The 20,215-nt window shown below is 39.5% G+C and overlaps 1 protein-coding gene across 2 annotated transcripts in view; it reads right to left on the bottom strand.

The window, feature by feature from the left end:
• Positions 1-1,674: 1,674 nt before the first annotated feature.
• pcnx4 (pecanex 4) overlaps positions 1,675-20,215 on the bottom strand; it is a 28,403-nt gene continuing 9,862 nt past the window's right edge. For both annotated transcript variants that reach the window (XM_078234206.1, XM_078234207.1), the window contains exons 6-11: positions 16,870-16,992; positions 13,411-13,774; positions 11,442-11,545; positions 9,288-10,354; positions 8,953-9,139; positions 1,675-3,895 (exon numbers count right to left, since the gene is read on the bottom strand). In XM_078234206.1, coding sequence (XP_078090332.1) covers positions 3,644-3,895; positions 8,953-9,139; positions 9,288-10,354; positions 11,442-11,545; positions 13,411-13,774; positions 16,870-16,992 — 2,097 coding nt within the window. In that variant the 3' untranslated portion in view covers positions 1,675-3,643. The remainder of the gene's footprint in view (positions 3,896-8,952; positions 9,140-9,287; positions 10,355-11,441; positions 11,546-13,410; positions 13,775-16,869; positions 16,993-20,215) is intronic.

Genomic DNA, 20,215 nt, shown 5'->3' with positions numbered 1-20,215 from the left:
TACTAAACAATTAAGTATCTTGGTATTTATTTCATTGTTATTTATGGCATCTTGATGTGCACAAATTGACTGCAGCATTTCCCTACATTATAACAATGACTACCTGTCAAAAAAGTACTCCCTGTCTACAAAGTCCTTTGGGACTGGAGGTTGGCATGGTGATATGTAAATTTGAAAACTTTGTAACTTTCAGATTTCCTTAAGTGGACAATGTTGTACAGAATTGAATCATAGGATCCCTGCAGTGCAGAAGGAGGCCATTCGGCCCGTTGTGCCTGCACCAGCAACAATCCCACCCAGGCCCTACGGCCACAACCCTATGTATTTACCCTGCTAGTCCCCCTGACACTAAGGGCCAATCTAGCATGGACAACTTGCACATCTTTGGAGTGTGGGAGGAAACCCACGCCGACATGGGGAGAAGATGAAAGCTCCACACAAACAGTCACCCAAGGCCGGAACTCGGGTCCCTGATGCTGGGAGGCAGCAGTGCTAACCACTGTGCCGCCAAAACCAAAATTGGTTTACATGTTCTCATCAGCTGGCATGGGGCATGGTCCCCTAAAAAAACATAAATGTTAATGGAATGTAAAAAATGCTTGATCATCTTTAGCACTTTTTGGTGAAAGAGTTTTTCTTTCTTAAATTTTTTAAATCCTCTTGAATAGAACCATGCTATCAATATTTGAGAGAAACCTACAATATCACTATTTAACATCCTACATTTGTGACTTGTAATCAGACTTCTGCAGATATATTCGTCCCATATAATTTTAAATGTGTAACATTACCTTTCTGCCCATTCCCAAGTTACATAACTTGGTTGTCAGAAAACTGATGAGCATGGATTTGAGCTCTTGGTAAATACAAGGAAGAGAATTTCAACACAATTGACAGTGAACTGTACAACTGCCCACAAGATGAGAGCACTTCGGTTACACTCACCTTTTGGATGTACGGAACCCAATGAAATGCATAGAACATGGATATATACAACTGCATATTCTCATTCAGTTCTCAGATATAGCTTTCCAACCATCATCCCAAGTTTGAGCCTTCTCAATCAACCAGTACTCATGTGAATGCTTTCAGCAAAATGGTAGGGTCGAAAGGCAGCAAATTTATGTTGCTGCTCGTGTTAAGCACTGGGTTCTGGCTTACTTATTATCAAATACTAATCAGAGTGAACCTTCAGGAACTAATAAAAAAAGCACAGCCTTACCCTCCTGCTGCTTTTCCTATTGACACAAATTGACAATGGTTTAATTCTGAATCTCACATATGGCTATTATATAGCTAGAGTGTTTAAAAAGTTTTTATATATTAAAATGTATCTTTTTGTATAGAATGTTTTAAGTTTCCAAGTAGAACTGGAGTGAACAAACTATAGCCATAGTCTGCAAACAACCACAAAGGAGAACGTGACCATAAAGCCCAGACACCTCAGTACTGCAGTGTTTTTGATTTGCTGTTTGGTTTGAAATTTGTGGGTTCTGAATTCGTGAAGAACTATTTTTTACATTAGCGAATACATGCTAAATAAGAATAGCATCAAAATCCATTGTCTTAAGCAATTTCAAGTATAAGAAGAGTAATGGAAGGATAGATTTAATTTAATGTGGCTTGTAAGACTCCATAGCTTGCATCTCGGTGATTAACAAAAGACAATAGTCATTCCTGATATAAAGTAAACTTTAATTTTATAGAAGTTCACGAAACAGTAAGTTTCTTCAATATATACAGATTTAAACCTGGAAACTGTCATAAAAGTTATATCAAATACAGCCGTACATGTCATCATTGTAATTTCATTATACAATAACCCACACTTCTAATAAATCTGATTTGAAAATGTATTGCTCATTTGAAAAACAGGAGTTGCCCATCCATTTAAAAACTGCTGATAATAAAAATGTGTTAAGGGATAACAAGAATAATGGAAGATTATATATACTAAATGGTTCATACTGTGCAGCGCTAAAAACAAGAGGCACTGTTTGAGGTTTAATCATGTTCAATACAATTTCTTGTATGGTTGCTTTAAAAACATTTGCACACAGAATTTCAAAACAGTGTGCTTTCTGGCACCCTACAATCTTGCAGATTCCTAATAAAGATGTGGAGATGCCGGCATTGGACTAGGTGGGCACAGTAAGAAGTCTCACAACACCAGGTTAAAGTCCAACAGGTTTATTTGGTATCAACGAGCTTCCGGACCGCTGCTCCTTAATCAGGTGAGTGGACTCACTTGATGAAAGAGCAGCACTCAAAGTTCCTAATACCAATTTAACTTGGTGTTGTCAGACTTCTTACTATTCCTAATGAAACAGTCCTTTTAACAAAATGTAATTGATTAGCCAAATAAGAACTTGCTTTACTTGTATTCTAAATGTTGTACAATTTATTTAAACATTATTTCCTTTATGTATGGGTTAGCAGGTTGGTCAGTCAGGCGACTAACTGATTGTCACCAATATCTTTTAGCAAATGCTCGTAGCCACACACCCGTGTGTGTGTGTGTGTATATATATATACATACACACACACACACAACTCTTCATACATTTCCTTCCATGCAGCAGATTGTTACCACAGCTGATGTTCTGCACAACTCAGATTTGTAAGTGAGCAGAAACAGTTTCAGTTACTAAGTTCTTTCATTCTGGGGTTCTTAAACTAGCACGGAGTATATCAGCCTGCCATCATTTGAGGTCTTAAAATTACAATTTATGGAACTAGCAAAAACAAATGCAATACTTCATTCCAAACAAACCATGATATACCCATTTGCACTGTTACAAACAACATTCAAGATGAGCAATTGCAATTGCCAAAGGGGGATTTTAGCATGACATTTAAGAATGGTTTTACTAGGACTTTTCCACATCAAGCAAGTTTTCAATTTAAATCAAATATCTGTTCCATTTGTGTTGTGTTGAAGTTATTATAACTTTAAAGCCACAGAGGTATTTTATTGCAAATAATTACACATTTTCTTAGTACTGGTAATCCATGGTAAATAGTTTAGGTTTGAAGGGAAAAAATCCTAGGTAAAACAAGATTTTACTGTCAATTATTGTATTCCTTGCAATCATGTAGTGAAATATTTCAGAATGAAGGTTTTTAAAAATGTGCCTCATTCCAATTTTTTCAATAAGCTGCCACACTTTTACAAAATAACACAATCCATTGAACTTATGATGCAGAAAATAGTATACAACATAAACTCTCTTCAAAGCTAGTGGCACATACTTGGATACTAGATCATAGTTGTCTCCAATTTCATATTCCTAACCTAGGTTTTGGCATACTTTTAAACAGAGGATTCACAGTTGAGACCAATTCTAGTCTATAACATTCCCCACCCCAACCCATTCTTGTTTCCAGGGATACAAAAAGACTACAAAAATCCACTAATTAAAAATCATCAGGAAGGTTTTAAAAATACCAAAATTATCCTGGCAATAACTTTTGCATAGTTGATACATGAAGAACCCAGCAAAGCATTGATTTGTACTAGTTCAAGTAGTAATTCATCAAAGTGCCAAATCTCAACTTTTAATAATGAGGGAAACATTTTACTTTCATTGCTTCCATAGTAATAACTCTGTTAAACACCGATTCGAATTTGCAATGAAATTCTTCAGAACAGAGGCATATGAATTGACGTGGATGAATAAATGGGATAGCCAAGGGGAGGGTCTGCTGATTGCACTGTTAAATTTCTCAGTAACACAGGCTGTGCTTGTATACTGTATCGTTCCTCGTCATCATTTGTAGCATACAGAAGTTCCCAAGACAAGTTGGCCCACTGGCCTCTTATTGCTTCGGCATTCAACCGTCCAACCTGCAACAACATTTCCTGCAGTGACAGCACACGTCCTGTATATGTGCTCTGCAAAAGCAAGAACAATCAAAACAATTTTAACTCAACCAAGAGCTAAGAAAAATAAATTTGACGTTTCATTTTGCCCTAACAAAAATTTCACAGGCAGAAGTTTGGGCAAGTGATATGTTAAGAGTGATTTCTTAGGCAAATCCAGACATTTTCATTTATTCTAGAATTTTTACTGTAAAACTGTAGTGATGGAAAATGAGTGGTGGTTTAAATTTGCAGCATTCTTTCAAATGGTTATGGGTTCAAGCTTCAGTCATGCTGTGTGATACTGGTAAAATGCCAGCAGCTGTCTGTTCTAATAAACATAAAAGTCCCATGCCACAATTTGAACTGAAGTGAAATGTAGTCAACCATTTCTCAGGGCAACACCACTTAAAAAAACTGATCTTCATCTCATTTGTCAGATCTTGCTATGTGCAAATTTTCTGTCTTTGTTATTTAAATAACAGCAACAATAGTGTACTTCAAAATTAATGGGCATGATAAGCAAATACACAAGTGCATTTTTTTCTTGCCCAGGCATAAAATTGCAGAAATGTATTCATGTGAATGTTGTAGTTAAGGTGTAGATCAATGGTCCCAATGATAGATCAATAAACCTATGAATGATTGAACATTGAACTTGAAAGATCAAGATGGCAAACATAAACCTACCAGAACTGGAAACAAGGGGTGGAATTTTCCCGTCCCGCCCACCGCGGGAATCGTAGTGGGTGGGAAAGGTCCGTTGACCTCAGGTGGGATTTTCCAGCCAGGAAAATCCTGCCCAAGATATCATCTTAAAAAGTAAAGACCTAGACCACAAGGATTCATTGAATGAAGTGAACAAGATTAAAGATGCAGGTTACATGGATTCCAAAGCACTCAACATATTTCTTAATCAAGTTGCTTTTGTTTTTTTTCATTACCAATAATGTTTTGGCAATAATGTTGTTAATAGTAGCAACCCAGTACTTTTACAGAAATGCGAAAGTAAATTCCAAATATATAACTCCGCTATTTGTTATATAAATTCAAGTTTCAAAATAAAGTCAAAAAATATTTCCATTGATTTCTCAAGTTATCAGGAGATTTGGTTAGACAAAGATAACCTAATATAATCAAATGCTTTTGTTAAAAATAAATCCTATCTACAACAGAGAAAAGACACATTCAGTGAAGTTATGATGAAAATAAAAGCTTGTGGTGTGAGGGTAACGTATATGGCACGGATTGAAACAGGAAACAGAGTTGACATAGATTGATCTTTTTCTGGTTAGCAGGATGTGACAAGTGGTGTGATGCAGGGATCCGTGCTGGGGCCTCAACCTTTTACAATTTATATAAATTACTTGAATGAAGGGACTTTTGCTGACAACACAGACAGGTAGGAAAGTAAACTGAAGAGGATGTAAGGAGGCTACAATGGGACATTGATGGATTAAGTGAGTTAGCAAAAAATCTGGCAAATGGGAATATAATGTGGACAAATGTAAAATTGTCTATTTTGGCAGGAATAATAATAAAGCTTATCTAAATGGTAAGAGATTGCATAGGGATATGGGTGTCCTGGTGCATGAATTAAAAAGACTAGTACACAGCTACAGCAAGTAATTAGGAAACCTAATAGAATGTTATTGTTTGTGAGGGGAATTGATTACAAATGTAAAGAGGTTATGCTTCAGTTGTATAGGGTATCGTGAGACCACATCTGTAGTATTATGTACAGTTTTGGTCTCCTTATTTAAGGAAAGATGTAAATGCATTAGAAGTTGTTCAGTGAAGGTTTACTAGACTAATAACAGGAATGGGCTAATGAGGAACGGTCAGAGAGGTTAGGTTTGTATCCACTAGAGTTTAGAACAGTGAGAGGCAACTTGATCGCAACCTTTAAGACTCTGAGGGGTATTTACATGGTGGATGTAGAGCAGATGTTTCCTCTTGTGAAAGAATCTAGAACGAAGGACACTGTTTAAAAGTAAGGGGTCACTCATTTAAGACTGTAAAGACACCAGCAAAGCCTGATGGTTAAAAGAGCAGACTGTGGGAGCAACAAGGTTGCAGAAGTTTGCAGTGAAAAACAAGCACAGGAGCTAATTGGACAGTGACTTGCTATACCTTGAACAGACAATGATTGAACACAGACACCTGCATTGTGTTCTTGAGAGAGATACAACCCCTTGAAAGACAACTCGCTGAGCATTCGTGACCACAAAGCCAGTAATTTATCAGTGCTTCTGTCAGTACGTGACTGAAAGCATGATCAGTACTAGCAAGATCCATATAAGAATGAGAGATAGTGGGTGCGATAACCTGCAAGGCCCACCATTGTAATAAGACCCCGAGTCCAGGACTCAGACATCGGAACAAAACCCGTCAAGAGGGAGTCAGACCACCTCTCCCCAACATAGGTAGAATCTGAGTCCAAATCATGAGTGTGGCTATTTTTGTGAAGCTTTTGATCAGCAATGGAGCAGGCTCGAGGGGCCTACTCCTGTTCCTAATTCATATGTTTGTATTACCAGGTATTTTCCCTACACACTGCCACAATCTTGCAGGATGACAGCATAATCTAATTCTTTCATTGGATGTGGGTATCGCTGGGAAGGTCAGCATTTGTTGCCCATCCTTAATTGCCCTAAAACTTGCCAGGCCATTGTGGAGGGCAGTTAAATGTCAATCACATTGCTGTGGATCTGAACTCATACTCAAAAAACTTGACACAATCCAGGACAAAGCAGCCTGCTTGATTGGCACCTTATCCACAAACATTCACTTCCTCCACCACCTCTACACAGTGGAAGCATGTGTACCATCTACATTAAGCACAGCAGAAACTCACTAAGGCTCCTTAAGGCAGCTCCTTCCAAACCCAGAGTTGCTATCATCTAGAAGGACAAGGGCACAAACATATGGGAACACTGCTATCTGGAAGTTCCTCTCAAAACCGCTACCATCCTGACTTGGAAATATATCACCTTTCTTTCACTGTCACCGAGTCAAAATCCTCAAACATCCTAACAGCACAGTGGGTGTACCAACACCACATGGCCTGCAGCACTTCAAGAAGGCAGCTCACTATGCAAGGGTAATTAGGGTTGAGCAATGAATGCTGCCATAGCCAGCAAAGCCCAAATCCCATGAGTGAATAAAAAGTGAAAGAATGTTCTGATGGTTCTTGCTAATACAGCTTTGTAACTTAAAGGCTATTCATATTACAGTCAAGGATAATAGGCCATTGATGTGCGGGTTAGGTGGATTGGCTATGCTAAATTGCCCCTTAGTGTCAGGGGGACTAGCTAGGGTAAAAGTATGGGGTTATGGAGCTGGGTGGGATTGTGGTCGGTGCAGATCGGATTGGCCGAATGGCCTTCTTCTACACTGTAGGATTCTATGAACATAATTGCTGATACATTATCAAGAATATAATTTTGTTAGAATTATTTGGAAATCAAGGAGATCAGAGAAAGCTGTATAGGTTCGGTGTCGTCTTCGGCAATCAATTGCTAACATGTGAGATCATTCACCTAAGAAACTCTCCCAAAAAAATTCTAAGTGCCGAATTTGAGTGAAAACTGGAGTAAATCACGCTGTTTTTTTCAGTGGGAGTTCACAGTGTACTGCTGAGTGCACCAGTGTAAATTGCGCTAAAAATCAGTCCCAGACCCATTAATAGCATTTATATTACATGGAAATTCAAATTAACATAAATTATGCAGCTCCGCACCTATTCCTGACGCGGAGCTGATGGTGCCGGGAGACACACTCGGGGCCGGACGCCCAATGCAGATTGCACTAATCCGGCCCCGCTGAAATCTCCCATCCTGCTGTGCTAAAAACAGAATCAGCGCAGCAGGATGGGAGAATCACTCCCTTGGTTCTTAGGGTTTCTAGGAACAGAGAAACTGTTGTTAGTATCTAAAAACTGGCCATGGGTTCTGTGGGTCCTTGCGTGGCCGATGAGCCTGATCCGAGAGCTGCAGCTCCGACCGCACACTTGGCAGATGTTTCCAGGTGGTGAGATTGGTCCTAGGACTCAAGATCATTGATATTTCTTACTCAGCCTCTTTTTCTGGACTTCCTCTTGCCGTTTGGTGTTCTTGAGGAATTGTGTCCCATCAATCAAGGAGGTTCCTCCCAGTAGGTCTCCTCTGAGCAAGTGTGTCCCAGGCATTGACATCTACGTTGATTTCTTCAGGGTGTCTTTGAAGTGCTTCCTTTGTTCTCCTCTTAGTAGGGAGCCTTCTTTGAGCTGAGAAAGAAGATTTGCTATGGCAATCGGGACTCTGGCATCCTAAGCACATAGCCGGCTCAACAGTTTTGTTTTGGATGATCATGACCTTGATGCTGGTGTTCTTGGCTCCTTTAAGGACGCTGACATCCTCTCAGCTGATGCAGAGAATCCGTCTCAGACTGCGCTGATGGTAGTTCTCCATGGCCTTAAGGTGGTGTCAGTACGTAGTCCAAGTTTCGGAGCTGTATAGAAGGGTTTCTTGTACACGAGGATCTTGGTATTAGTATAGGTGTCGAAGACTCTCACCCTTAGGTGTCCAAATGTGATTTGAGAAATTTTTTTCACACAATTGGTTCAGGTCTGGAATGCACTGCTTGGAAGTGTGGTGGGGACAGGTTCAATTGAGGCATTCAAGAGAGGATTAGACAATTATTTGAATTGAAACAACATGCAAGGAAAAGGCAGGAGAATGGCATTAGGTCATAATGCTCCATTGGAGAACTGGTGCAGACATGATGGGCCAAATGGCCTCTGCACCATTACAATTCTGTGATTCTGAGGATATCACAAATGTGTTTCACAGCCAATAAAGTACTTTTGAAATCTACCCACTGTTGTGCTCCAGAAAACACAGCCTCAATTTACACAAACTGAGTCAGAGGTAAGAATGCTACCCACTGAGCCACATCAATGTGAAAGGAACTAATAATGTTGATATGGTGCGTAATGATGCTTAAGGTTTTGAAAAATCCATTATTTTGTAAATCAATTGTTAAAACAAGAAAACATAATGGTGTACAAAAAACAATTCTTTCTTCATTTATTTGTTAAAAGTACTTACCAGACTGGGGTCATAACCCAAGGAGAAGAGGCAAGGCTTTTCCTGCAGTACAGCCTGTTGCCACTGGGGCTCTGACACCATACCAATGAACCAATCTCTATCGTATTCTTCCAAATAATTCACCAACTCAACAAAATTTTCAACTGGACCTAGGCTGGCTTTGTCAAACATCAGCTTGAAGGTATACCTATGTGAAGAAATGTTTCACCATGATCACACTCTGCATTTCAATGAATTCAATTAAGTAACCCCATGCATCAAATTGCAGTTTTACAATTAAACCAAGAATTTTCAGCAGTAACTGCTCTTGTGGAAAAGCATCACATTTTAATTACCTGAATGCCTTTAGTGCAAGTGTGAACAGCTCGGGCTTTTGAGTCAGCCAATCTAAACCCAAAGACCAGGGTATGTCACCAGAATACACCTTAAAGACTTGACTGGGGCTCGGGATTGTAGAGTCTGTTCCTAACATTACACCATAACAAGTCATCACCACTTGGGCATACATATCTCTCAAAGTCTCATCTCCTTTCACTTCAAAGATAATGGAGGATTTTTCATCAGAGTGGACAACGTCCAAGAGAGTAAGAACAAATGAATACCAATCTTTAGGGAAGGACTTCAACAAATCTTGAAGCAGTAGTGAAGGGAAAGGTCCAGATTGCCAATTTTCTGGCACTTTTAGCTTATGCGAGTAAGGGGAACTGAAGACAACCAATGGGCCCATTTCATGGCTACCAGTTTCCATAAACCTCTCTCTTCCTTTGTCAGTAGCAGGAAGTCCATATGTGGGAGTTCTTCTTGGTAATTCTTCATCATTCATATCAGGAGATAAGCTGTGTGTTTCAACACTCCCAGGAATAGATGTTATTATAGGTTGTGTAGTTATTTGTTGCACACCTGTGGTGCTTTTAATTAAACTTATTCTAGTCTTTCTTCCAATGGATTCCAGTTCAAACATATCACCATCTGACCATTCATTAAATGTTTCTGAATTCATGCTGTAGGAATCTTTGGGACTTTTAGAAGATTCTGTTTGCACTGAAGTAATTGTATACTCATCTGACCAGGTTACATTTTGTTGTAGTGGCTGGTTGTCTTGAAAGGTTTCAGAAGATTTTGACTTAATAGCATAATGTAGAAGTACCCAAATGAAAACTTTAGCAAAATCTTCTTTTAACTGTTTTAAATTTTCATGAGAGTCAATGATTCCTGTTAAAATATTCCGTGCATCAGAGTAAACTTCCACTGGTAGTACAGCACAGGGAGTCAAGATGTTGCCAATATGCTCATTTATAGGGCAAGCTTTCGCTTGGTCATCTTGTTCAAAGGCCATTTCAAACACCTCATCCACTCGTCGGGCTTCTGCAGTGTGGCATGATGTTTCTTGGAGCTCTAAACCCTGACAATAAACAAAAATAATTTCACATCAAATATAAAAATCAGTCCATCAAAATGACAAACATTATTTGATTACAAGTATTGCACAATCATGAAGTCAGAATTCCAATGGACTGTTATATTTTTGAGCGGAAAATTATTTAATTTCTCTCCCATTCGTGTTATTCTTGGTTGACAGAACAGACCGAAAAATACACCCAAGCCTCCACCAATGCCATCTGTTATGTAGCTGTGAGAAATGAGACACTAGCACAAAGTGACTCCTTCACATTTTCTTCGCTGTTGCATGTGATTCCTCTTGCAAACTTCAATGTTATGCACCCCACTGGGTTGAAATTTACTTGGACAGACAAGCTGAAACTTTGCTCTAAAAACCAATCCAGCATCTTAAGCAAAAATAAATTTGGGTAGACAATCCAGCTCAGAGAGCCATTCAGAGAGCCGGTGCAGATATGATGGGTCAAATGGCCCCCTTCTACACTGTAACAATTCTGTGTTAGTGACTGCTGTATATTTTAGACTGAAAGATGAAAAGCTCTTGAATTTTCCAATGTTTGGCACCAGCACAATGGACTGGCATCAGGCATGACACATTGAATTTCTATGGGGCAGCTGAAATGCTTAACAGTTGCTCTCAGTAGAAAAACAAATGAGGCAATAGGATATTTCAACCATAACAATCACAATTGTAATTTTTGCTTAAAGAAAGGTTACCAAATTGCGATCTTTTCTCTATGGTCCAAAACAAAGTTTGGTAGTATTTTTATAACTTTGCAGGACACAAAAATTAATTCAAAAGGGCAGTTTGTAATTGGCACAAATAACAAGACTGCTCAAATTACGTCTTCTCAACCAACAATTGTTGTTTAGGCCCCGTTTTGAACTGTTGGCATATTTGCTAAAATTTTTTATTTGAAAATACCCAAACTCATTCCACATAAAGCCTTTACAATATACCCCAGTCAGGAGACTTTGAACCCATTCGTTTTAGCTAGATTCAAATCAAAATACGAGATCAAAATGTACTCATTTAACGCAGTTTCACCCAACCCTACCATGTTTTTCATCAGGAGATGAAGCTATCTTACCTTAACGCTAATATAGCAGTAGCCAAAACCTCTTTCCAAAATCAAAACCCATATCAGTCGGTCCTGGAAGCGACACAGAAAATGAGATCCAGGTGAAAGATTGCCTGAAAATAAAATGTCAAACAATTAGCATATATACCAGAATTTTAAACCAAGTTAAACTTTGACATTGTATCCATTGTACACTTTAAAAAGTGTAAAAAATGTAAAAAGTACCAATTTAATCCATGAAGTATACATATGTGTATGAATATATGTATGTTTAGATATTTAGGGCAGTACAGTGGTTAGCACTGCTGCCTCACAGCGCCAGAGACCGGCCTCAGGTCACTGTCTGTGTGGAGTTTGCACGTTCTCTTCATGTCTGTGTGGGTTTCGGTGAGTCCGGATGCTCCGGTTTCCGCTCATGGTCCATAAATGTGCAGGTTAGGTTGATTGGCCATCCTAAATTGTCAAGGGGACTGGCAGCGCAAGTAAGTGGGTTACAGGGATAGGGCCTAGGTGGGATTGTGGTTGGCGCAGGCTCGATGGGCCAAATGGCCTCCTTCTGCACTGTATGTATTCTATGATTCTATGGATCTGTTGTAGTCTGTAAAAATTAAAATATCTGATCATGCAGCTCCAGAATGTCTGGCTTTGGGCATTAAATATGTTTCACTACAATAGCAGTAGAAGAATTAAACATTTTAAAATTCACAATAAAAATATTTAAACTGAATCCCTAACCCACAAATTGAGTTCACACACAGCACAAACTTCCACTCAGTCGCACAGATTTCTTTGAATCTTTAAGCCATAAAGGTTTCCAATTATCATTCAATTGTAAAGAAGTCTTGAGAAATAAATTAAAAATATGTCATGTTGATAAATAGCATCCTCTTAATGATAGAACATTAGACAGGATAGGTGGAGAGAGCAGTTAATAAAGCATATAGAATTCTGGCCTTTATTAATAGGGGCATAAAGTAGAAGGAGGTTATGCTGAACTTGTACAAGACACTATTTAGATCTCAGCTGGAATATTGTGCATAGTTCTGGGTTCCACACTTTATGAAGGATGTGAACACATTGGAGGGAGTGCAGAAGAGGTTTTCAAGAATAGTTCCAGGAATGAGAAACTTCAGTTATGAGGATAGATTGGAGAGGTTGGGAATGTTCTCCTTGGAGAGAAGACGGCCATGAGGAGGTTTAATAGAGATGATCAAAATCATGAGGGGCTGAACAGAGTAGATAGGGAGAAACTGTTCCTGCTCGTAAAAGGGTCGCAAGGGGTTAGATTTAAAGCAATTTGAAAAAGAAGCAAACGTTACAGGAGAAGGAAAACTTTATCCACACGGCAAGTGGTTCGGGTCTGGAATGCACTGCCTGGAAGTGTGGTGGAGACAGGTTCATTCGAGGCATTCAAAAGGGCATTAGATAATTATTTGAATAGAAACCATGTGCAGGGGTACAGGGAAATGACAGTTGAAAGGCACTAAGTTTGGCGAGCCGGTGCAAATATGATGGGCCAAATGGCCTTCTGCGCCATAACAATTCTGTGATTTCTGGACATCTCACAATTTAAAAGTTCATTATTAAATGAATTAATCCTCCCCATAGAATTGTTTGGACAAGTTTTTTTCCCCAAATGAAATGAATGGAAAAATGAAAGCACCCTGAGGCTATTATAATTTTGAAATTCTAAAGCTTTCATTCCAAGCAGAGAACACATTCAACAGTAAAACATTTCAAACCTGACACCTACTTTCATGTTTATAACCAGGCACTGAGATAAACTGAACCTTTAATTTTCAGGTTGCCTGGACATTTAAGCACTTCAAAATGTCAATACGAAACAAAAGTAGATCAAAAACCCAGCCTCAGCCTATTAACACTGTTCAGAAAATTGTGCTGAGTTTAGGAAAATCAAACATTGAAATACTACCATCAAGAACATCATCATTCAAATTTGGAATTATTCTTCACATACCCAAGCTGCCAGCAGAGAATGCCGTACAAAATGCAGCAGCCAGATTGTGCATCATGTGCTGGTAATATACAGAATCGGGACATATACATGCAGAAGCACCCACAGGTCCAGGCCAACTCTTGTTAGGTCTTGGAAATCCCACCAAAAACACTGGAAGTGTAAACAGTGGAAGTAAAGGTGCCGAAAGTGCTGAAGCAAGAGCTATGATCGTCAATACAACTGGGAACAGAATAATATTTAAAATAATTAAGATGCTAGAAGACTTTCGGCGCTGCTTCTTCTCTGTCCAAGAGGAGACGAGTACAGTCAAAGCAAATTTGAGCTTGGAAATTGCTTGAAAGAAACGATCTCGTATGATACCAACCTACAAAAGGAGATAAAAAACTGGGTTATAAAACTCTCCAAATTCTAAAGGGACTGGCTGTTTTTAAGTTCAAATTCATTATGAACATTTAGAACTTAAGAAATAGGAGCAGGAGTAGGCCATCTAGCCCCTCGAGCCTGCCCCGCCATTCAATAAGATCATGGCTGATCTGAAGTGGATCAGTTCCACTTACCCGCCTGATCCCTATAACCCCTAATTCCCTTACCGATCAGGAATCCATCTATCTGTGATTTAAACATATTCAACGAGGTAGCCTCCACCACTTCAGTGGGCAGACAATTCCAGAGATTCACCACCCTCTGAGAGAAGAAGTTCCTCCTCAACTCTGTCCTAAACTGACCCCCCTTTATTTTGAGGCTGCGCCCTCTAGTTCTAGCTTCCTTTCTAAGTGAAAAAAATCTCTCCATCTCTACCCTATCCAGCCCCTTCATTATCTTATAGGTCTCTATAAGATCCCCCCTCAGCCTTCTAAATTCCAATGAATACAAACCCAATCTGCTCAGTCTCTCCTCATAATCAACACCCCTCATCTCTGGTATCAACCTGGTGAACCTTCTCTGCACTCCCTCCAAGGCCAATATATCCTTCCGCAAATAAGGGGACCAATACTGCACACAGTATTCCAGCTGCGGCCTCACCAATGCCCTGTACAGATGCAGCAAGACGTCTCTGCTTTTATATTCTATCCAACTTGCGATATAGGCCAACATCCCATTTGCCTTCTTGATCACCTGTTGCACCTGCAGACTGGGTTTTTGCGTCTCATGCACAAGGACCCCCAGGTCCCTCTGCACAGCAGCATGTTGTAATTTCTTTCCATTTAGATAATAATCCAATTTGCTATTATTTCTTCCAAAGTGAATAACCTCGCATTTGTTAACGTTATACTCCATCTGCCAGATCCTCGCCCACTCACTCAGCCTGTCCAAATCTCTCTGCAGACCTTCTACGCCCTCCACACGATTCACTTTTCCACTAAAATTTAACTTTTATCTTTGTAATTCATATTTACTACAACCATTTGCACTTATTTGGAATCATTAACTTTAAAAAAATTCCAAGGCAATTTACAGTAGCTTCATCAAGCAAAAGAACTGAAAAGGCTGAAGCAAGACTGTTGGTACAAATTGAAACAGAATAATACTTAAAACAGTATTGATACTAGAATATTCTCAGTGCTGTTGCTGTTTCTTTGTTCAGGAGCAAAGAAGCACAATCATAGTAAATGTGAGCAAAATATAAAAGCAAAATACTGCAGATATTAGAATCAGAAACAGAAACAGCAAATGCTGGAAAATCTCAGTAGGTCTGACAGCATTTGTGGAGAGAGGATAGAGTCAATGCTTCGAGTCTGTATGACCCTTCATCACAGCTCTTTGAGCAACTTAATCTACAGTTTGTTTATACCTTCAGAACACAATTAACATAAAGACATCAATTAAAACAAAATAAATTGTCAAACTAGGGTCCTAAAATCTAATATAAAAGGATAGGCCAAATACCCAGACAGTAAAATCTCACATTTTCTCACAAACCAGAGAAGTTCATAAAACAGTATTGCTCGTGTGGCCAATGTGGTGGCATCAGGAAATCTATGTCCTTCCCTGACACCACAACAACATATTGAACCATTACAATGACTCAGGAGTCGACTGGAAAAGAACATAGTTTATTACAGAATGCAAAGTAAAACCAGTACTGTGGTGCACACACACTAGTCCCTGCCTAGGCCTGCCTTATAAAAGGTTCAGGTAATGAACCTGCTGGGCAGGCCACAGCCTATTACCAGGGGAACTCATATTCAACAAGCTCCACAGGGAGATCAATCAGTGATTCCCCAAGGACCTTGTGGGGGTTATCACACCTCTGTCCCTACCACCCACCCAGAGTCTGAGGGTTCCTCCTCACTCCCATGACAATGGGAGCTTCTCTGGGTCTTTGACCATGGCCTCATCTCCATTGCTTGGAAGGTCAGCTCGGGTGTGGGGGCGCAAGTAATGGATAGGTGAATGGACACAAAGAGCATTGAAGAGCCACAACAGAGGCTCGTCCTCAGTGGCGACCTCGGACTGGGTATCCGTGACCTCTGTCTCCATGGCCAAGCTAGAATCTTCATCATCCAGATGACTGGCTCAGGTTTTTAGAGGGGTGGGGAGTTTCCTGACCACAGGCTGGTATGAACAGACGGTATACCTGAGGTCCTCATTACAGGCAATAGGACCCTTTTTACCCGTGGGGAGTTTCAGACCTTCATGGGTATGAAGGGAGTGTGTGTACCATCGTGTATACACACTAGTCCCTTCCTGGGACTACTGTTCAGCAGGCCGAGTCCTGCCCAGTGGCCCCACAGGGAGATCAGTGATTCCCCATGGACCTCGTGGGGATTATCACAACAATCTGAGATATTTTTTCAATTTTATTACATATATCCACTAATGCCACTGGCTGAGCATAGACTGGGGCATGAACGCAAAACATTTTCTGGTCCATTCATCATCTCAGCAAACCACTAATTCTCAGTCAAACTGTCAATCTCAATTTCTAAAAGGAGTCCTGGATCTGAGGCAGTAACTTGCAAAACAAAACAAAAAAAAAATCTGATAGGCAGTTGATTGGCAAAGCCTTATGATGACAAAAATGCCTGAAAAAAATGCTCTCCCCCATGTCTCTAGCAGGACAAGAATAAAGAGAGACAAAGAGCAAGATAAAATAACCAAATGCATCATACAAGAGTCATCATCTTTGCAACTTTAGCAAAGATGCTTTTTTGGCAACTGTTCGCAGATGAATCAAAGCAGAATTTAATTATACAATGAAATTATAATCAAATATTGTATTATTTGAACATTATTTTTAGCTGCTGTATTTTATTACACGTGCTGTAACAATATTTTTAAGTGCACACAGAACATTTCTCTATTGCCAGTAAAATTCCATTACCATTTAAAACATCTAAATTGTAGCTTATAAATGTTCCTACTGAATTCAGAAAATCAAAACCATGCCCTGCTGGTAAAACATGCTGAGAAGCAAAAACTCAATAAGAAAATAGGGAAAATAAAAATTGCAGTTACCATTAGCAGTTGGATTCCTGTACCTATACTGTTCCACCACACCAAACTTGAATGCAATGTGGCAAGTCGCACAATTGCTATCACGACCACTTCTAATAGTGCATTCTCTGTATTCTGCCACACCTATTAAGACACAAATACTTGTTTTTATTATTTTTGACTTCCATTTTGTAAAACATGTTAAGTTATACAAATATCGATGACAAATTTTCTTGAAATGTTGCAAGCGATTTAAAAAGAAATTCAGGATCTACCAAAAATGTTGGCGCCTCTTGCCACGAAGACATTAGTATGGATTTTGTAGTCTGCAGCATTATGCTGAGAGCTGCTCCCAGTGGCAATTTACAGTCATTTGGAGTTTGATAAAACACAATATCCTCCACGGGTGATCTGGGATCTGTGAGAACAGTACAGGCAATAGCATCTCTCTTCAACCAATCATATTGAAGAATCCTTACTGAGGGAAACAGTCTGGACCAGGAAGTGTAACTGAGAATGTTTAATTCAATGTAAAAAAATTACAAAGAGAAAGTAAAATAGAGTGGGAAAGTAAAAAAAGAGATTGAGAAAGAGGTGAAAAATTGTTTTGTTTAATGTTGCAGATAAAAATATTTCAAGTCTGAAGGAATGAGACTTCACTTGTAAAATTAATTTTCAGGCCTTAGTAGTAATTAAGACACATCATAGTGTTAAAAATTTACTTACACTTGAACAGATAATCCCTAACTTTCAATGGGACATTTAGTGGTATTTCTGCAACTTTTTGTTTAACATGTTTAGAAGTCGAGTCTCAGGCTAGGTACCAACATAACAAAGCTATACAGCAAAGCAGTGGAAACCGGACAGAAATCTCATGATTTTCACATTTAACTAAGTTTGTGCAGTCTCCGGAAGTTGCTGTCTAAGTGTTTATAGCCTCAACAAGGACAAGGGCTGCAGATACATGGGAACACCACCACCGCCTGCAAGTTCCCCTCCAAGTCACTCATCGTCCTGACATAGAAATATATCGCCATCCCTTCACAGTCACTGGGTCAAATCATAGAACTCCCTCCCCTTCACAATGCTGTTAGCATTGTGGGTTGACCCACAGAACATGGACCACAGCATTTCAAGAAAGCAGCTCACCACCACCTTCCCAAGCGCAACGAGGGATGGGCAATAAATGCTGGTCAGCCAGCAATGCCCACGTCCCACAAATAATTTAAAAAATTCGCCAGGATCTTGTGATCCCAATAGCAGCGAATGCTAAGAGAATCACCTCTGTTGAGGGCCATAATAGCACTGCAATTTCCAATGATCTCACTTATACCAAAATCTTGATGTTGCGGTGTGCCACAATGGGCTCTAGAGAGGAGCCTGCCGTGATGGTTCAGCCAGGACCAATTGTCCAGCAGTTACTTTCTACGTTTGCACAGTCTTCTGAAGCATATCCCTTCAAACCAACAGGATTGTTAAAAACCTTACGCCCTGATGCCACTTCCTCAGTTCCTTACTCCTGCCAGTCAGCAACAGGAATTGGTGGGGAAAACTTCTTCCATCAAGGAGACCAACAAAATAGAAACAAAGAGTTTGAGGAACAAGAAGGATCAGAGCATAAAAATGTGCTAGGAATATATCTAGATATATAGTTTTGGATTTGCTAGCAAAAATTTATCTAGCCTTTTAATTCTATAGTCACTTGACTATAGAACAACTTGAATTTATATAGTGCCTTCATAAGAACTAACAACAGTAGGCAATTCAGCCTCTCAAGCTGCTCTGCCATTCAATACGATGATGGTTGTTCTCATTTCAGTCTCATCTCCACCTTTCTGCCTGCTCCCCACAACCATTCAACCCTCGAATTAAAAACCTACCTCCTCCTTAAATTTATTTAGTGTTCCAGTGTCCACTGCACTATGGGGTAGAGAATTCCACAGATTCACAATCTTTTGAGTGAAATAATTCCTCCTTATTTCTGTTTTAAATCATTAGTCTGAAACTATGACCTCTTATTCAATTTGTGTGCTGCATTACTTTATGACTCTATGGTATCCAATAAGGGGAAATATGCACTCTACGTCTACCCTGTCAGTTCCCTTTAACATCTTATATACCTCAATTGGATCTCCTCTCATTCTTCTAAACTCCAGCAACTATAGGCCTAAACTGTTCAGTCTCTCTTCATAAGACAAGCCCTTCATCCCTGGAATGAATCTAGTGAACCTTCTCTGAACCATCTCTAATGCATTTGCATCATTCCTCAAATAAGGGGACCAAAACTGTAAGCAGTGATCCAGAGGTCTCACCAATGCCCTGTACAGTTGCAACAGCACTTCTACTTCTATTTTCCATTAGCAATGAGTGCCAAAATTCCTTTTGCCTTCCTTATTACCTGCTGCCCCTGCATATTAACTTTCTGGGATTCGTGCATGAGGAAACCCAGATCCCTCTGCACCAAAGCATTTTGAAGTTTCTCTCCATTTAGATAATAAGTTACCTTTTTATTCCTCCAAACAAAATGGATAACCTCACACTTATTCACGTTAAATTCCATCTGCCAAATTTTGGTTCACTCACCTAACCTATCCATATCCATAAGTAAATTTATTATATCCTCATTGCAACTTGTTTTCCCACCTATTTTAGTGTAGTCTGCAAATTTTGGCTGTAGTACATAATACCCCTGCATCCAAGTCATTAATATAGATGGTAAATAGTTGGAGCCTCAAGAACCAAACCCTGTGGTGCACCACTAGTTACAGCTTACCAACCAGAAAAATATCCATTTATCCCCACTATCTGCTTTCTATTGGTTAGCCAATCCTCTATCCAAGCTAATATATTATTCCCAATCCTGTGGGATCTTAACCTTGTATTAACCTTTTGTGTGGCACCTTATCAAATGCCTCCTGGAAGTCCAGATACACTACATCTACAGGACCCCCATTATCCACTTTGCTTGTTACATCTTTGAAAATCTCCAGCAAATTAGTCAAACATGATTTACCCTTCATAAGACCATGCTGACTCTGATGGATTAAGCTTTGACTTCCAAATGTCTCATTAATACTTCCTTAATAATGGATTCCAACAATTGCCCCAACAACAGACGTTAAACTGGTCTACAGTTTTCTACTTTTTGCCTTTATCCCTTTTTGAACAGGGGCATTACATTAGCCTTTTTCCAGTCCACTGGAACCTTTCCAGAATCCGGGGAATTTTGGAATATTAAAACCAATTCCTCCACTATCTTTGTTGCCACCTCCTTTAAGACCCTAGAATGCAGGCCATCAGGCCTTGGGGACTTGTCTGCCTTTAATCCCAATTGCTTACTCAGTACTTTTTCCCGAGTGATGGCAAT

This window comes from Mustelus asterias, chromosome 18 (assembly GCF_964213995.1).
Source record: "Mustelus asterias chromosome 18, sMusAst1.hap1.1, whole genome shotgun sequence".
Lineage (NCBI taxonomy): Eukaryota > Metazoa > Chordata > Chondrichthyes > Carcharhiniformes > Triakidae > Mustelus > Mustelus asterias.
This window is presented reverse-complemented; position numbering and strand designations above follow the sequence as displayed.